The sequence below is a fragment of the Carassius auratus genome, unplaced genomic scaffold, assembly GCF_003368295.1.
Source record: "Carassius auratus strain Wakin unplaced genomic scaffold, ASM336829v1 scaf_tig00214282, whole genome shotgun sequence".
Taxonomy (NCBI): Eukaryota; Metazoa; Chordata; class Actinopteri; order Cypriniformes; family Cyprinidae; genus Carassius; species Carassius auratus.
In genome coordinates, this window is record NW_020527593.1 from 1,411,104 (window position 1) to 1,427,500 (window position 16,397).

Here is a 16,397-nt window from a genome sequence, read left to right on the forward strand (position 1 = left end):
TTTTTTGGTTTAATAAAATATATTCATTTTGATGTCTAGCCTTGTTTGTGATAAGGCAGCAAGCATGAATTGCAAATGAAAAAAGTAATGACCGGCATTACTTTTTCTAAAAAAAAGAAATGCAGAGTTTATGTAATTTGTAAAGACGCATTAAACAGTCTCCGATTCTCTCACTCAGTATACAACAACAGAAGATTGTATTGCTCCGGGATTCTTGATTCTGAGGGTCAGTCGCAGCACTCAGCAGTCAGAAACGTCTTAATGCTTTCTGTCATATGGCAGCACTGTCAGCTGATCATCTGGGTAACTACTGCTGTATACATATGCCCTTTTGTAGAATAAACAGTATGTAGTGGTGCTGAGTAGTGGTAAAAAAAAAAAAATTAAACTCAGTGTGCTATAAATATATTTATTTAATTTATTTGTAATCTATTTTACGTTCCACTTTAGGGACCAATTCTCTTATTATCACTAGTATATTGGCTGTTTTTTTTATTTATTATTATTTTAGTATACTTATAAAGCACATACTAATTACTTATTCTGCATGACCATAGTTTTTATCCCTTTATCATACCCAAAACCTAAACTTAACAACTACCTTACCATCTACTAATAAGCAGTAAATTTGGAGTTTACTGAGGCAGAACTTTTAGTTAATAGTGACAATTTTTTTTAACAAATTAATTTTATTTAGTTTTAGTTTAAGGTAAATTCTTTCTGTTTTAACCTTTTTATTTTCTTAAGTTTTCCATTGACACTCTAGTACTCCTTGAGACCCCTGGGGGTGCCCGGAACCAAGTTTGTAAGACATCATATGCATCGTATATAGCACACAATTCATGTTTCTCGCATCACACCACTGATTCATATTCTGATCACTATGGTTACAACATTTTCAGTATAAGCGATCTTATTTCTATTTCCAAATTCATCCCCTCACCATCATATATTCTGTTATTTACAAAGCGTTGAAATTTAACTGGAAACTCTGTATCCTTGGGCTCAGTACTAAGTATTTCAAGACATTTCAGTCGTCCTCTGTGAACAGAAAACTGTTGCTATGCTACAGACTGAAGATATTATATATATATATATATATATATATATATATATATATATATACACGTTGTTTTGGGTCCGACAAGTGAACGAATCCAGAGAACTCTGCTGTCAAACTTTTTATTAGTTTCTTTAAAAAAAAAATTAAAAGTGCACATCAATGACTTTGCTTACAAATAGTGCTATGATAAGATGCATGATGATGGGGGAGATTTTTTAAAGCTTGGATAAATAAAAGGTTGAAAGGCCAATCTGAAATTGGCATGCTCATAACGTTCATTTCATGAAAAGTGCTATCCACCCAATATATATAGTCTTTCTCGCTATCTTCACACACACAATCTCTCTCTCTCTCTCTCTCTCTCACACACACACACACAGAAAAAAACTGAGGGAGTGACAAAGAGAGGATAAAGTGCAGAGTGTAAAAGCAACAGACTGGCTGATGCAGCAGAGAATCACTGAGATGCTGTTTTCTTTAGAGATGACTGAACTGAGGCTGGGTTCTGATGTTTAGGATGACTAGCAAAGCATATTTAAGATTAGAGGGTTCTAGAAGCACATGATAGTTCAGCTGCAGGTGGTACAGTATTTCAAAGTAAAGAGTCCAGAGTGATGGAGGAGAAGATGTCATCACAGAGCTCGAGAAATAGGTGTCACTGAAATATTCATATACAAATAAAAACCCTTTCCGTCATGATACGTCACAAAATTGCATACAAAACTTACCTTTACAAAACATCCATTTGTTCAGAGCTTATCAAATTATTCCAAAATATCTGAGTCGACCATATTTTTTTTTAAGTACAAAAAGCCATTACATATAAATATGAATATCTACAACACAAGCCCATGGGGAGGTTCATTTTGAATAATAAACCTAATGAATTAGGTAACTGTACCTATCCCTAATGATAATCTCAAACTATTTATATTAAATGTCTCACACTGTTGAAGGAATTATTCATTGGAAACAGATGGATATTTAAGACACATACATTTCCATGCTAAAGCAGTTAAATAGCTAAATTAGCAGCTGCCAAGATGACCGCCTCACAAAGATAGTATTAAAGGAATATTCAAGATTCAATACAAGCCCAAGAAACAGCATCTTTCTTTTCAGCAGAAAATTTGATTCATACCTCAATTTGAAAATAATAATAATAATAATAATGTTGAAGGCATGCCCTATAGAATTCCATTATAAGTGCAAATCTGTCAACATTTTCACAAAATGAGGTACAATTAAAAATAATTCCTGCATCAATCAACAGCATGCCGTGGAGGATTTAACTCAGAATATTGCTATAATAGTTAATAAAGGACCTTGAAGATAGTTATGGAATATCAATCAGAAACCAACATTTTTTTACAAGGCCTGGTAAAGAAATGAAAAATCTTGAAAGCTGAATAAATCTGGGTGCCTCTAAAGACTGTCAAAACATTATATGTCCAGTGATCCTGAAGTCTTCTATTTACTATAATTGTAAAGCACAAACTCAAAAATTATGGCATTATGGGACAGTACTCAGGGGTTAAGGCACTCAAGTTTGGGAAGTTGCACTGATTGTAGTGATGTTAATGCTTAGCCCTTCTTTACTGGTTCATCAGGAGACAATAACTTGTAAAAGTCCCCATTGGTGGTGAACCAGTGTTTTGGTATTGCATCATGCGGAAAGGAAATGACATGAATCATTTGGTTCTCCATGGATCTTCTCAGGTAGGTAACAGCGAGATTGTCAATCAGTGGTTACCATCCTCCATCTATTATTTCTCTTAAACAATTTTCTAGTACATGGGACCTCTGGAAGCTGGGCCCTTGGGATTGTACTCCACAGGCATACTCATACAGTCTGACGGGTGACAACGACCATCCTTGCCCTTTGTTCCAGATGGTCCTGGAGGTCCAGGTATACCAGGGATGCCCTGCTGACCAGAAGGACCTGGTGGTCCCATCTTACTGTAACCAGGAGGACCAGGAACACCTGAGAGGAACAGAAGGAATGAGAAAGACATTACAGCAGAATGATCATAAAGTTGGCTAAATAACTTCCACTTTAACATTGACTTTGAAAACTCAGGAGTCAGACCTGGAGCACCTGGAGGGCCAGTGTCTCCCATCTCTCCAACACCCTTATCTCCTTTTTCTCCCTTTACACCAGAGGCACCTGGGGACACATATGAAAGCAACATTGTGGAAGACTGGGCAAATGGAACTCTGGACTGCTGCAGGAAACATTAGCACATTAGTTCCTCTTACCGGCTGGACCCATGGGTCCCTGCCTTCCTTCTCGGCCAATCTGCCCAGAGCGGCCCGGTATCCCTGGGGGACCTGGGATGCCTGGACTTCCATCTTTCCCTGGGGGTCCCGGTCGACCAGGGGACGCAACCATCTCCACAGGCATCTGCATTCGGGACATGTAGTAGCCCATACGCTCTGCAGAAACAAATTCACTTTGAAAACCATTCTAAATAAATAATAAGAAAAAAAAACGTGTACACCTGCCCCATAGACTTCCAATATAAGTGCAATATTGTTAAAAATTAACAAACTGATTTTAACCTGTACCAGGCACTGTAACTTGTATTTAACTCTTTTAAAGTGTCCAGAAACCAATATTTTTTATGGAGCGATGGGGAAGAAATTAAATCACCCTAAGATAATTTCTGTGTGAAATGAAACCATCTAGAAATCAAGTTTCAGTGCTTCCAGATATTTCTGGTTACAAAAGTTGTCTTACCGTCGAAGATCTTCATGACCTGCTGCCTGATGAAGGACCTTAAGTCATCATAGTTTACAACAGCCTGGAAAAATTAAATAATTACGATTTGAAGTTTAAATGCTCGTACTGTATCTACTATTCTGCAAGGTATCTTATCCATCATCCACTAAAAAGAACTGGACTCGGATGACAGCATAAGCCTCGTGCATCCAACTTACAAATGGCTGCCCATTCTCATGTTAAAAATCTGGTGGACAAGGAAAATTAAAAGCAAACATTGATTCATAAAGTAGATACTGTTCTTTATGAGACTGTAGACGAGAAACTGTTTCTGTCAGTTAATACAATCTTTTGGCAGTGTACCATCACTGAAAAAAGCCTCACCTCATTCCCTGGGATTCCTGGTGGTCCGGGGGCACCAGCTGGTCCAGGTGAACCAGGGTTTCCGCTCTCACCACGGGGTCCAGCTGGTCCTATGATCCCTTCTGGTCCTTTGGAGCCAAAACCAAAGCCTTCTCCTGGTGGGCCGGGACGTCCGCGCTCTCCCGGGGGTCCCCTTTGCCCTGCAGCCCCTGCTTCGCCCTGGATAGGATCAAAAGAGTAGCTGTGATTTACCACACAGGTGATTCTAGGACAATGACCGCAGGCTACTCAGTGATCCCTGTAATAGCAATGCATAATAGGCTTCATACAGAAACGCATGCTCAGCACAATACAGTCCGCAAAATAAAAAATCTTCAAGGTCTGTCCCATCTACTTTTTTATTGAAGGCCGACAAGAGTGAATACAATGAATGCTACAGTTGTGGCTTGTAATTTCATTCTGGTTTGCATTCAATTGTGATTTTATACTTTCTGAAAAGCACTCTGCTGGTTATGTATGTTTTTATAACTTTTTTTGTAAATTAGCTATTGATTAATCGATGCAGCTTAGTCAGTGACTGCAGACGGGTGAGGGATAGTTTTAATGGCTTGTATTGTAGCCTGGCTTTGCTTTGAAAACATAAGAAAAATAATAACACACAAATTCTACAGAAACACTACTGGACATTATTATTATTATTATTATTATTATTATTATTATTATTATTATTTTTATTACTGTTGTTGTTTAATTAATTTACTAAACCACACTGCATCGAACTTAAAGCAGATGAGCAGTGTTATTTTAGCATTTATCATATCATATTATATTATAATAATATTATTAATATAAAAGTATATAATATTTACTATATTTAATTTATTTACTTTTTATTTACATTTTTAATTTTAGTTTTACTTCAACTTTTAGTAATTTTGTTGTTCCGTCTAATATTAATATTTTATATTTTATATTTTATATTTCTTCTTCTTCTTCTTCTTATTATTATTATTATTTAATTAACCAAGATAATTAAAAAGTTTTAGTTCTTTAGTTCTACAGTACAGAAGAGCAATATTTACTTAATATTTTACTTAAATGTATGGCTTATTTAGAAAAATAGCATAAAACAAACATTGATTTCTTACTTTGCATTTTATATCTACTTTTTTGTGGATATATATTTAGATAATTAATGCTGTTCATTATTATGTCTTCAGTTTAGTTGCATACATTGTGGTGTTGTCTACTTCTATAGGTCCAAATGCTAATTAATGCTAGTAGTTACAGTACACATCTAAAACCACTGTCCACCTAAATATCTTCAATGTAGTTAAGCTAGTTTTTGCTAATGGCTTGTAAGGAAGGATAGTTTTAATACTTCATAGTTTAAGTAGCATTCCCAACACTAATGCTGTACATGTAGCAGTCTATACAGAGCTTCTGCTAAGGGGTTGTGTCAAGGGAAAAGCACTGCTGTCATCTCATTCACACCTACATTTCAAAAACCTGACAATGCTGTCCTGTCACAGTGACAGATAGAGGCTCCTGTATGGCTTTATTATGGAGCATAATAGTGTCATGATGTAAGCTGAGAGTGGTGTTCAAACAGGCTACTGTGGCAGATGAGGGAGAAAAAAAAAAAAAAAAAGAGTGAAGGCAAAAATAGGTTAGAAGAAATGCTCTTGTGATTGCAGATGGAGCCACCTGACAAAGGTAAGCACAAAACCTAAAAGGATGTGTTGAGTATGCGTAGTATGAAATGGGGAAACTCTTATGCCTGAAAAAGATGTATCCAAATGCATGTGAAAAGATGTCAGTGTTCAATGATGCAAAGGCATTATAACAGAGATGTGAAAACTTCCTATGCATCTTACCTTTGGTCCCGATGGACCAGTTTCTCCTGGCTGGCCTGGGGCTCCCTGCGGTTACAAATAATTATAGGACTGAAACTGGGACAGACAGTAAAAATTTTGCAGCAATAATCATTGGGTCTATGTGCACGAAAACATCCCTATGTCAATCAGAATTTAGTCGTACTATGAACATGTAAACAGGGTGCGATTTGCAGGCGGGGATGCGTGGGATTTCCCCCTTTCTGGTCAATGTCCCCCCCCCCCCCCCCAAAAGAGATCAGTGCTACTACACTAGTGGCGAGACGGATCACAAAACTTATCACGGATCCGTGGTTTGATTAAAGTCAATTTTATTTTTAAATGAGCTACTTTGGCTGGCTCTGATATAGCTGCTGCGCACCCGCCCACGACGCTATCTGATTGGTTGCACCTCATGAGTAATAGCCTATCAACACTTGCGAGACCGTTGAAGCCGGTCCGCTGGGCAGTAGAGTTGCTAACTTGGCACCTTTGTCACAAGATTTAGCGACTATTTTTTTTTTTTTTTTTTTTTTTTTTTTTTTTTACGAAAAAGCGACTAGCGACAAATCCAGTGACTTTTTGGGCAATCATTATTTAGTCTGAGAGATTCCCTGGTGTTGCTGCACGAGCGCGAGGTCTCTCTTTCCCAGTGCGAGCCTCTCTCTCTGCATATGCTGTGTTCAGCGAGCGCAGAGAGGATCAACACTTTCAGTAAAAAAAAAAGATATATATATATATTATGTTGCTTCTAACTCTATATTACAAGCAAGTATAGCCGGCATCAGTCACAGGATAACCACTGACTTTATCGTATGTGTATTTGATTTCATTAGTGCAGATTAAAGCTGCAGTCGGTAACTTTTGACGCTCTAGCGGTTAATAAACAGAACTGCTTGCGTCTTACGGAAGAACATTGTAGCCGGAACTACTTCTCTCTGTTTATGTCTATGAAGAATCACAAAGGTACTGGGTTACTCCGCCGCGGTGCCCCGAAGCAATCTAAAATAGTCTGAATATAAACACTTATTATAGGTGCACCCTAATGATTATCTGTCTCATATTCTACTGTCAGGACATAATGACATGTTTCACAAATACATTTTTTTACAAAAGTTATCTACTTCAGCATTAATGTTTGAGAGCTGGTTATGTAGTCTTAATGGCCCCCGTTTCAGTCATTATATTATTAATTCCGTTATCTGACAACAGAAACATTAGAATATAGTAATAAAAACTGTTTTATTGACAATTTAATTAAATGGCTAAATTAAATTGCAGTATGTGAGCATAGGGAGGCAATACAATACGATGCACTTACGTCATAAATATGCGCATGTTCTCATGGTTTATTTTTATGAATTAAAGTGTTTCAAAACATCCCCCCTCTGTTTTTTTTTTTTTTTTTTTTTTTCACAAACCGCACCCTGCATGTAAATATAATTAAAAGTCCAGTCTCTAGAATTCCGATTTACCCATAAAAAAGATTTACCTGAACTGTGTGTCATACAAACACCTAATTAAAAATCTACCATAACTTCAAATAAAAGTAATTCTGGTGAGGAAGTGTTAAAACTGGCATCAATCAAATAAAAACTTTTTCAGTTTAAGGTGGAGACTGATTCTTTGGAATTACGGCTTAATCTAAAAATTATGTGGAATTGTGATCACAAGATTTGTGCGTAAACTTTGTATAGTAAAGGAAATCAAACGAGATACTTACATCTTTACCCACCGCTCCATCACTTCCTGGTTCACCCTACAGACAAAAAAAAAAAAAAAAAAAAAAAAAATTACACACACACACACATAAATCAGAGACAAAAAAAATGTCTAAAAGAATAACTAATGCCAGGCCAGCAGAGAGACCCCTTGCCCGTGTATTGACTGTTATGCCCCCTCTGCCTCGTTGGTGACTTAATGTTGGAAGCCATTAAACATGGCTTGGCCAAACACTCTCTGTGAAGTATTGCCAGTCTCACTGCCTTACCGAGTGTTCTATTACAATTGCCTGTTGCTATTGTGTATAACTTCTTGCCTGTGTGCTTCTACTTCTGATTATTGGATTTTCCTTTAGTTCTGGCTGCCGATTTGGACTGACTGACTGTGTTTTGACAACTGCCTGTTTTCTGACACTGATTTCTTGATTGCCTTTCAAATAAACTTCTGCACATGGATTCTCACTCAGCTTTAGCTTCCTTGTTACAATAATAATACTATAAAAACTTATGGTAAATATTATGGTAAACAAACTAAGTTTAGGTACTGACCATTAGCCCGGGATGTCCTGGGAGCCCTGGTGGGCCGGGTAATCCAGGCTGCCCTCTATCTCCTGCCTCACCCTTGTCTCCCTTAATGCCCTGGTAAAGAACAAGAAAACAGTAAAGAATCCAAACAATTAAAAACATCACTGACGGATTATCTGTTTTAGAAGACTTTTCCTTACGACTCCAGGTGGCCCAATTGGTCCCGGTGGCCCTGGAGATCCGGCAGCACCCTAAAAATTTAAAACGGAAGTGTTAATTTATCACATTCTCAAGGGGTTTATCCGTACACTACCATTCAAAAATTTGAGTTCAGTAAAATTTCTTGTTTTGAAGCATGGATGCATTAAATTGATTGTACCAACCCCAAACTGTTAAACGGTAACGTTTATGTACAAACTACAAAAGTAGAAATTATAAGATATTTTAAATACTTACAACATGTCCTGGAGCTCCAGGTGGTCCTTGTGGTCCAGGAGGACCGGGATCACCCTGAAATGAAAGTAAAAAAAGTTTTTACTTATCAAGGTGTGTGTGCCAGACCCCAATTTATTAGAGCACAATGCAAGTATAATTTTTCAACATTGCCACAAGGGACATCATGTAATATTATATTAAGGACATAAGTGCTAACTGTCTTCTAACTAATGGAACAACTGTTTAAAGAGAATATGCCTGAATATTATTATAACCATAAGTATGTCTCTTAATCTCCTCTCTGTTTGAATACAACAGTGAAATGGCTTGGCAGTAAAGAAGAGCCAACTCTACCTCTTCCTTTAGTATAGTAACATGACAACACACACTGAGTATTTACAATGGGATCACGCTGTTGCAAAACGCTGGCCAAGCATATGCATCTGTGATTGCTTACTTGCATGGGGTATGTTGCTGGTCTAAGAGTGCAGACTCTTATTTTCAGAGCATTCTTTCATGATCTGAAATCTATTGCACATTTGTTGGGAAATCTGAATCACATTTAAAGATGCAGTGGCAATATATCTAATAGAAGACAGCTTACCTCTAGGCCAGACCTTCCCGTTGCTCCAGCAGGTCCCTGAGGTCCTCTATCTCCCTACAGATAACAGTAAGGAAGAGAGAGGGATGATATAGAATGCAATATAAAGGGATATGTATAAAGACAGACTAGTGTAGAAATAAAAGATGTAATTTCTGCACTGTTAAATGTGCTAATTTGCAAATATAATGACTGTTTCCAAAAGGTTTCCCCATTGATTGGGTTAGCAAACTGTCTCGTTTCAAACCTATGCCATAGACTGAGCTCAAACTTGGAATGTAGGGTCATTCAGACACCCAGAACAATATGGAAATGCAATATTTACACTTCTGCAGTTTTCTTTGCTCGTTAAGAGAAAGTATTTGAACATCAAAAACATTACAGATGTCAGCTTTAAAGACAGGATCAATGGGAAGTCATTTTTTATTCATTCATGCTCATTTCAAAATAGAAATAATGACAAGACTATAAAACTCAAAGAAAAGGCTCATACTTTCATTCCTGGGAGACCTGTGTGTCCTTTGATGCCCTTGAAACCCTGGAATGAGAAATGAGAGATGCCTTATTAAAGTTGACTTTGTTCTTTGTTTCAGTCTTTGTTCCAAATGTTGATTTTGGTATTCATGTTTCACTGATAAAATCCTCAATGAACTTGTTATATGAAAACTAAGAAAGAAAATATGGTACGGTTAATACCGGCATTCCACTGGGTCCAGCAGAGCCAGGCAGTCCTGGTTCACCCTGTGCAATTGTGAGAATAGAACACAGTTAAAAATAATAAAAACTGAATATGTATATACTGCATGTGGTTATAATATTTTCTTATACTTTCTGACCCTTAAACCTGGTTTTCCATCTTTGCCATCAAGTCCTTCCATTCCAGGTGGTCCCTGTAAACAAAAACAAAATGCAAAACGATATCATCACTGTGAAAGTTTTAATTGTGCACAGAGACAACACAGGCTGAACGTCTGTGATCTATCCATAAGATTGTGAGACTCACAGGCATGCCTGGGGCCCCGGGTGATCCTGGGGGACCTGTGGGTCCCTGTGGGCCCTGAACTCCAGTACTACCCTAAGGGTGTAAATCAAGTAAGGGTGAGTGCTTGACAGAGAAGCATCTACACTCCACATTCAAGCCATTTAATGACTAAAGAGTATCCCAGAGCACTTGTTTGTGAAAGTGTCCATAAGTGATAATGCCAATGAATGCAAATGGTGAGTCATTTATCAAATGTCATTGCTCATATACTGAGGATTTATTTCAACATTTCACTATATTATATAATTTCATTGATCAATGCATGGTCAGGCGTGATAGTACTGTCACTTGCCTTTTCAGCTTGTGGTCCTGGAGGGCCTGGAGGACCTGCTTTTCCTGAGAAACCCGGAGGACCCTGGAGACATGAGGAGAAAAGAGATGAGGCTTATTTCAGAATTAAAGTAAAAATAGTTTACAGTGTGAAATTAATTTCACTTCTACTGTTTAATGTGTAATTTTTGAGTGAAACGGTTGGGGAAACGATGCTTCATAATGACTGAATTCCCACCGGTTGTCCTGGGAATCCTTGGGACCCTTGGAAGCCCTGTAAACAGAAGATGCAAGAACTGTTATTATGCACACTGTAAATTGTAATCACAGCAACAACATGAAGATGATACACCAGATAATTTACATAGTGAATACAGAACATTTTTAAACATTTGTTTTCCAGGAAAAACAGATATATGTTTAGCACATTTCTCAGATCTTGGCCTTGTAAATTTGAAAATGCAAACAGAACATCTTGCTCTACATAGTGTAATATCAAAGAATAAGGTATCATGAGAATGTGATATCAAGGGATATGACACACATGGAAAGATATTTTAAAGGGAAGCATTTTGTTGGCAATATATCAGCAACATGCTTCATACCTGATCTCCCTTTGGTCCCACAGGTCCCGCTGTTCCAGCTTCCCCTTTAGGACCCTGCCAGTCAGGGAAACATGTTTTTTAACATTGCAAATTGGCAGTTTTTGAGAACAATGTTGAATCTGTGGGAGAAAGACTAAAAGAAAAGAACCAAAACCAACGCTCTCCTAGGTTTTTGCCACAATCAATCTACAAAATGCTTGAAGTTTTTTTTGTTTGATCTGAGAGTTATTACTCACAAAGATAATACAAAAGGGAATCTGGCTTCTACATTTTGTGCATGATTATCAGCCGTCCAAGAAAATCCCAATGATAAAAAAAAGACAAAGCAGTGAAGTGCAGCACCGTTGAGAGTCATGACTTCAGGTAAGAGTCTATATATATTTATGTGAAGCAGAAAAAATAAAGGCATGAAAACTGGATGTTTACTCACTGCTGGGCCGCCTGGTCCTTGATAACCTGGAGATCCCGGTGGACCCTTTTTAAAAACAGTGCAAAGTTTCAAACACTTTTTACAAAGTCATTATAAGATTTCCTTTGTGGATGCTCCTGCATGGCTCGAACCCCCCCAAAGGACAGTCAAAACTAAAGTTTGAGGTGGTCTGAAAAGTATGTATTTTTGTGTAATAACTGCATCACCATTCAAAAGGGTCGGTAAGATTTTTATAAAGAATACTTATATTCAGCCAGGACACATTAAATTGATTAAAATTACACTTTTAAGTGACGTGACATTCAGCCAAGTATGGTGACCCATACTCAGAATTTGTGCTCTGCATTTAACCCATCCGAAGTGCACACACACAGAGCAGTGAACACACACCCAGAGCAGTGGGCAGCCATTCATGCTGCGGCGCCCAGGGAGCAGTTGGGGGTTTGATGCCTTGCTCAAGGCACCTAAGTCATGGTATTGAAGGTGGAGAGAGAACTGTACATGCACTCCCCCCACCCACAATCCCTGCCGGCCCGGGACTCGAACCCACAACCTTTCGACTGGGAGACTTACTCTCTAACCAATAGGCCACAACTTCCCGACTTTTACTGTGTTACAAAAGACCTCTATTTTAAATAAATGCTGTTCATTTGAAAAATCAGCTTTGCCATCACAGGAAACAAATTAATAAATAAATGTTTTCTATTTTAATATATATTTTATTTTGTATCATTTAAAATAATTGTTTTCCTGTATTTTTGATCACATAAATTACTGACATAAAAATAGATCCCATTAAAAGTCAATGAAAAAACTGCACACTTTTAAAATTGTTTAAAGAGTCCGTTCTTACAGAATCTCCTTTCTGCCCTGCAGTCCCTGGACTGCCACGCTCTCCTTTAAGGCCCTGGAAAAAAAGCATTATGACTTCAACCCACCAGTCAAAAAACTTGTCGAAACATTAATATGATGTCTCTGCATCTGGTCAGTTGTCAATGGTCAGTCAAATATTGATAAGACTTACAGGGAGTCCAGGTGGTCCCATGGTTCCAGGATAGCCAGGATTTCCTGGTGGAGCCTTTGTGAAAATAACAAAAGTATCTCAATAATACAGTAAACTGTCCATGGGCTTCTGTATTCTTGAGATACTCACCTGTTCACCTTTCTGTCCTGGAAGTCCATCTGTCCCTCTCTGACCTTGTTGACCCTATGATTTAAAAAAAATAAATAAAGGGGCATTAGCAACAGAGCCAGCGAAAAATGAAAATATAAGCATTTTATGTCTATTCGCCATATAAATAAGACATTCTATATTATAATGGCATTACAATATCTGGAGAATACTTCAGATAATTGTGATCTTAACAGCATAACAAAACGTTAATACACCTGCCAAATGCTTGGCATTTATTTTCCAACCGAGGGACGAAAGTAAGGGGAATTAATTCCTGAATCCTTCTTTCCTGGCATATGTATACCAGGAAGAGACAAATGATGCATAGTGATTGTTTTTATTGTTTTTACCTCTATAGCCACGAGACAAAACATGCCTATTAGCTATTGCATTCATAATGAAAAAGACATAGACCTGAGCTGAATCTCATACTGGATAATACTCCAGGAAATGCTTCCTGCATAGATACATCACCTAAATGAAGGTCAATGCTATTTAAGCAGTTAACAGAGATCGAAACTGTATCAAAATAATCTTCCAGCCAGACTGTTCTCATACTAATAATATTGTACTTTTTTCTAAATGCATTGGCCTTATTTAGTAAAATCGACCGAGAAAAACTGTAAATAAATTTGTGCCCTGTGGGAAGAAAACAATTTTGTCAGGACTTTTTGTTCAGCAAGGTCAAAGACAGCGGATTTCAACGTCATGAAGACTTTCCCTCGAGAAAAATACTGCATAAATAATGATAATGAATTTAAGAGTTGCCGGCAGCAGGTTTGAGAGTCTCTGACCCGCTTCATGCCTGTTAAATCATTAAGTGTATTGCCGTGTCTAGCAGGTGGATTTGATCTCACTGGTTTAACTTTAATTTAATTTAAGAATGATTAATGAAAGCAGTCCATTTTAAACTCACATCACTGGTTGAGTGAGGCTTTGACATGTCGGACCACTCCAACAAACAAAGTTGTGAAATTGTCAGTGTTTAGACTCTTCAAGAACTTAATAATGACTCACTCACAGATTTTGTATTTGACTTCATCTTTAAGTAAGCTAGAATAAAAAAAATAATAATAACCCTCTCTTGACTGTCTCTTTTGGCAATGTCTTCTATTTTCCCGAATCTTGCTGACTGCACACACTCCTCAGTGGTTCAGTTATATATCATTCAATAAGCGGATCAATTCCACAGAAAATGTCATTTCGGAAAAGATTGGCATTCTGTAAATCTTTATTTTCTGCTTTTCCATGCTAATAGGAAAAGAACGGGGTGAAAAAAAGCAAGAAAATCTACACAGCTGAGTTTGTTGTTTCAAACAGTGTTGATTGAAGCAAATTAAAGAAAGTTAGATAAAGCTCACAAAGCATAAATCTGGACAACATTAAAATAAAATCCATTCTGGCTCAGACTCAATTCATCAGTAAGCCCAAACCTCTGCTAAAACATGCCTTGCAAAATAACCTGTCAGCACATACACAATGGCTATAGAGAGGTAATTGAACAAGCAGCACAACAGTGCAGTTTTATTCCTTGTGGCATTCATCATTGCACACGAGAAAAGATGGGCTGGACCCACTTTATATTAAGTGGCCTTAACTACTATGTAGTTAAATTTTAATTATTAATTTGGTACAATGCACTTATTGTGTACATACATGTTTTTACATTGTACTTATATTTGAAAAATATAAATTAATTTCTGTAATTACATGTATAATTACACGCTGACCCATCCCTTACACCTTAACACACCCTTAAACTTACCCATACCACCAAATCTGTCCCTAACCTTACCTGTTTCCCACTTCAATAGCAGCAAAAAAGTTGCAATACAATATGAACACAATAAGTACATTGTATTTATTTAAGTACGTAGTAGTTAAGGCCACTTAATATAAAGTGGGACCGATGGGCTGGTCTTAACTTTGCATGTGTTGACTTACAGGCAGTCCAGGAGGCCCTTGAGGACCGGGGAAACCAATATTGCCCTATAAAACAATGATAATAAGAGAGCAACAGTTAGAAATATATTCCTTTATGATTAAGCAAAAACAAGAAACAAACAAATAAAAGCAATCCTTCCACATGCATCCCAACTTTCCTCTTCATTTCTCAAAGTCATGCAGCATGTTTTACTAGTTTTTGAATGCTTGGTACTAGTAAAGTGAGACGGAAAGTACAACTAAACAGAAATATGTATGTGGTCCACTGCGCAGCGCCTGGTGGATCACACTAAACTTTCAGTGGGTTTGTTCTGTTTGTTGCATTTTGTGTTCAGAGCAGTAACTGATACAAATACGTCACAGCTATTGAGGTTTGAGGATCTTGACATGGCACAAATATTTTGGAAAGCATTCTGCAATTCTGGGCAAAACCTGTAGGGGCCTCTCTAACCTCACAGCAAAGAGTCATTTATTCCTTTTTTATTTACTCCTTTAATTTATTTCCCTTTTTGGTTCATTCTAACTGAAAACTCTGAACCTAAAAACCTTCTATAAGAAGTACTCAACATTGGCTTGTCTCTACAGTATATATTATGGCCTGCACTCTAAAAGTCATCTGGGGTCACTCTGTCTCAGTTTCTAAGAAAAGAGGGCTACAATGACAATCCTGCCAGAAATGACCTTTTAGGAGACAATCTGGAGCATAACTGGCGAAGTTTAAACTTACTGGGGTTCCAGGAAGACCAGGAGGTCCTCGCTCACCTCTAGTACCCTAGAGAAAGAGAAAACAGACCAAGATAATGTTTTATAGTGTACATGTAGGGGCAGGCGAAGCAACCATTATAACTGGGGCTGTATAATAATCATTATTTTACATCATATGCATATAATTATATATTCATATATATCATGTTAATTTGGTGTTAATACCTATGATTAAAAACAATATTCACAGCATTTCAATAAACAGTATTGTATTACATTTTACATGCAATATTGTTTGCTTTTGCTCCTAAATAATTTAAAACAAAGCCACAACAGAACAGTTTTTCTGACCAAAAATCACAGCTGTGTTTCATTACGGAATGAATCCATGGTTTAGAACGAGTGTACCAAAGATTCGGTCACCCAATCCTAAAGACAGTCATTTACTTAGTTTCTGAACAAATCAGATTTCAATATTAATCATAAACCCAGTAATGCCCATGTAAAACCCTTTCATCTCCTAGTATTATTTATGCAATTCTAACTGTGGTGTAAATGCATTCACACCGCCTCTGAAGAGTCTCAAGATGCAGAAAAACAATTGTATGGCCACATCGTAGCCTTATGTGGAGTAAGTTCTATGTTGAATCAAAAAGTTTGTTTTGATTCTGTTTTGAAATAAATAGCAGCTTACTAGGTTGACTAAGACCAAGCAGAAGTCTCTGCCAACTGGCTGCATCAACATTAGACTGAATGAACGTGCAGGTGGTATGAAGTAATCCTACTATGCCTAGCGCCCACCTACTTGTCTTTCAACAAATCAGTTAGGACAACTGGGCAAACATTACAACACCTAATAAATATTCATGAGCCAAGGTGATAAGGCAATACAAATGTGTCCCCCACCTTTCAGAGGCTTATCT

At 37.4% G+C, this 16,397-nt stretch overlaps 1 protein-coding gene across 4 annotated transcripts in view; it reads right to left on the reverse strand.

The window, feature by feature from the left end:
- Window positions 1–1,848: 1,848 nt before the first annotated feature.
- LOC113091766 (collagen alpha-1(XVI) chain-like) overlaps window positions 1,849–16,397 on the reverse strand; it is a 67,389-nt gene continuing 52,840 nt past the window's right edge. For all 4 annotated transcript variants that reach the window (XM_026257397.1, XM_026257398.1, XM_026257396.1 and 1 more), the window contains 24 exons: window positions 15,497–15,541; window positions 14,770–14,814; window positions 12,805–12,858; window positions 12,676–12,729; window positions 12,505–12,558; window positions 11,652–11,696; window positions 11,222–11,275; window positions 10,855–10,890; window positions 10,639–10,701; window positions 10,308–10,379; window positions 10,141–10,194; window positions 10,001–10,045; window positions 9,798–9,842; window positions 9,308–9,361; window positions 8,725–8,778; window positions 8,469–8,519; window positions 8,293–8,382; window positions 7,746–7,781; window positions 6,026–6,070; window positions 4,170–4,367; window positions 3,804–3,867; window positions 3,323–3,499; window positions 3,153–3,230; window positions 1,849–3,047 (listed from right to left, as the gene is read on the reverse strand). In XM_026257397.1, coding sequence (XP_026113182.1) covers window positions 2,851–3,047; window positions 3,153–3,230; window positions 3,323–3,499; window positions 3,804–3,867; window positions 4,170–4,367; window positions 6,026–6,070; window positions 7,746–7,781; window positions 8,293–8,382; window positions 8,469–8,519; window positions 8,725–8,778; window positions 9,308–9,361; window positions 9,798–9,842; window positions 10,001–10,045; window positions 10,141–10,194; window positions 10,308–10,379; window positions 10,639–10,701; window positions 10,855–10,890; window positions 11,222–11,275; window positions 11,652–11,696; window positions 12,505–12,558; window positions 12,676–12,729; window positions 12,805–12,858; window positions 14,770–14,814; window positions 15,497–15,541 — 1,710 coding nt within the window. In that variant the 3' untranslated portion in view covers window positions 1,849–2,850. The remainder of the gene's footprint in view (window positions 3,048–3,152; window positions 3,231–3,322; window positions 3,500–3,803; window positions 3,868–4,169; window positions 4,368–6,025; window positions 6,071–7,745; window positions 7,782–8,292; window positions 8,383–8,468; window positions 8,520–8,724; window positions 8,779–9,307; window positions 9,362–9,797; window positions 9,843–10,000; window positions 10,046–10,140; window positions 10,195–10,307; window positions 10,380–10,638; window positions 10,702–10,854; window positions 10,891–11,221; window positions 11,276–11,651; window positions 11,697–12,504; window positions 12,559–12,675; window positions 12,730–12,804; window positions 12,859–14,769; window positions 14,815–15,496; window positions 15,542–16,397) is intronic.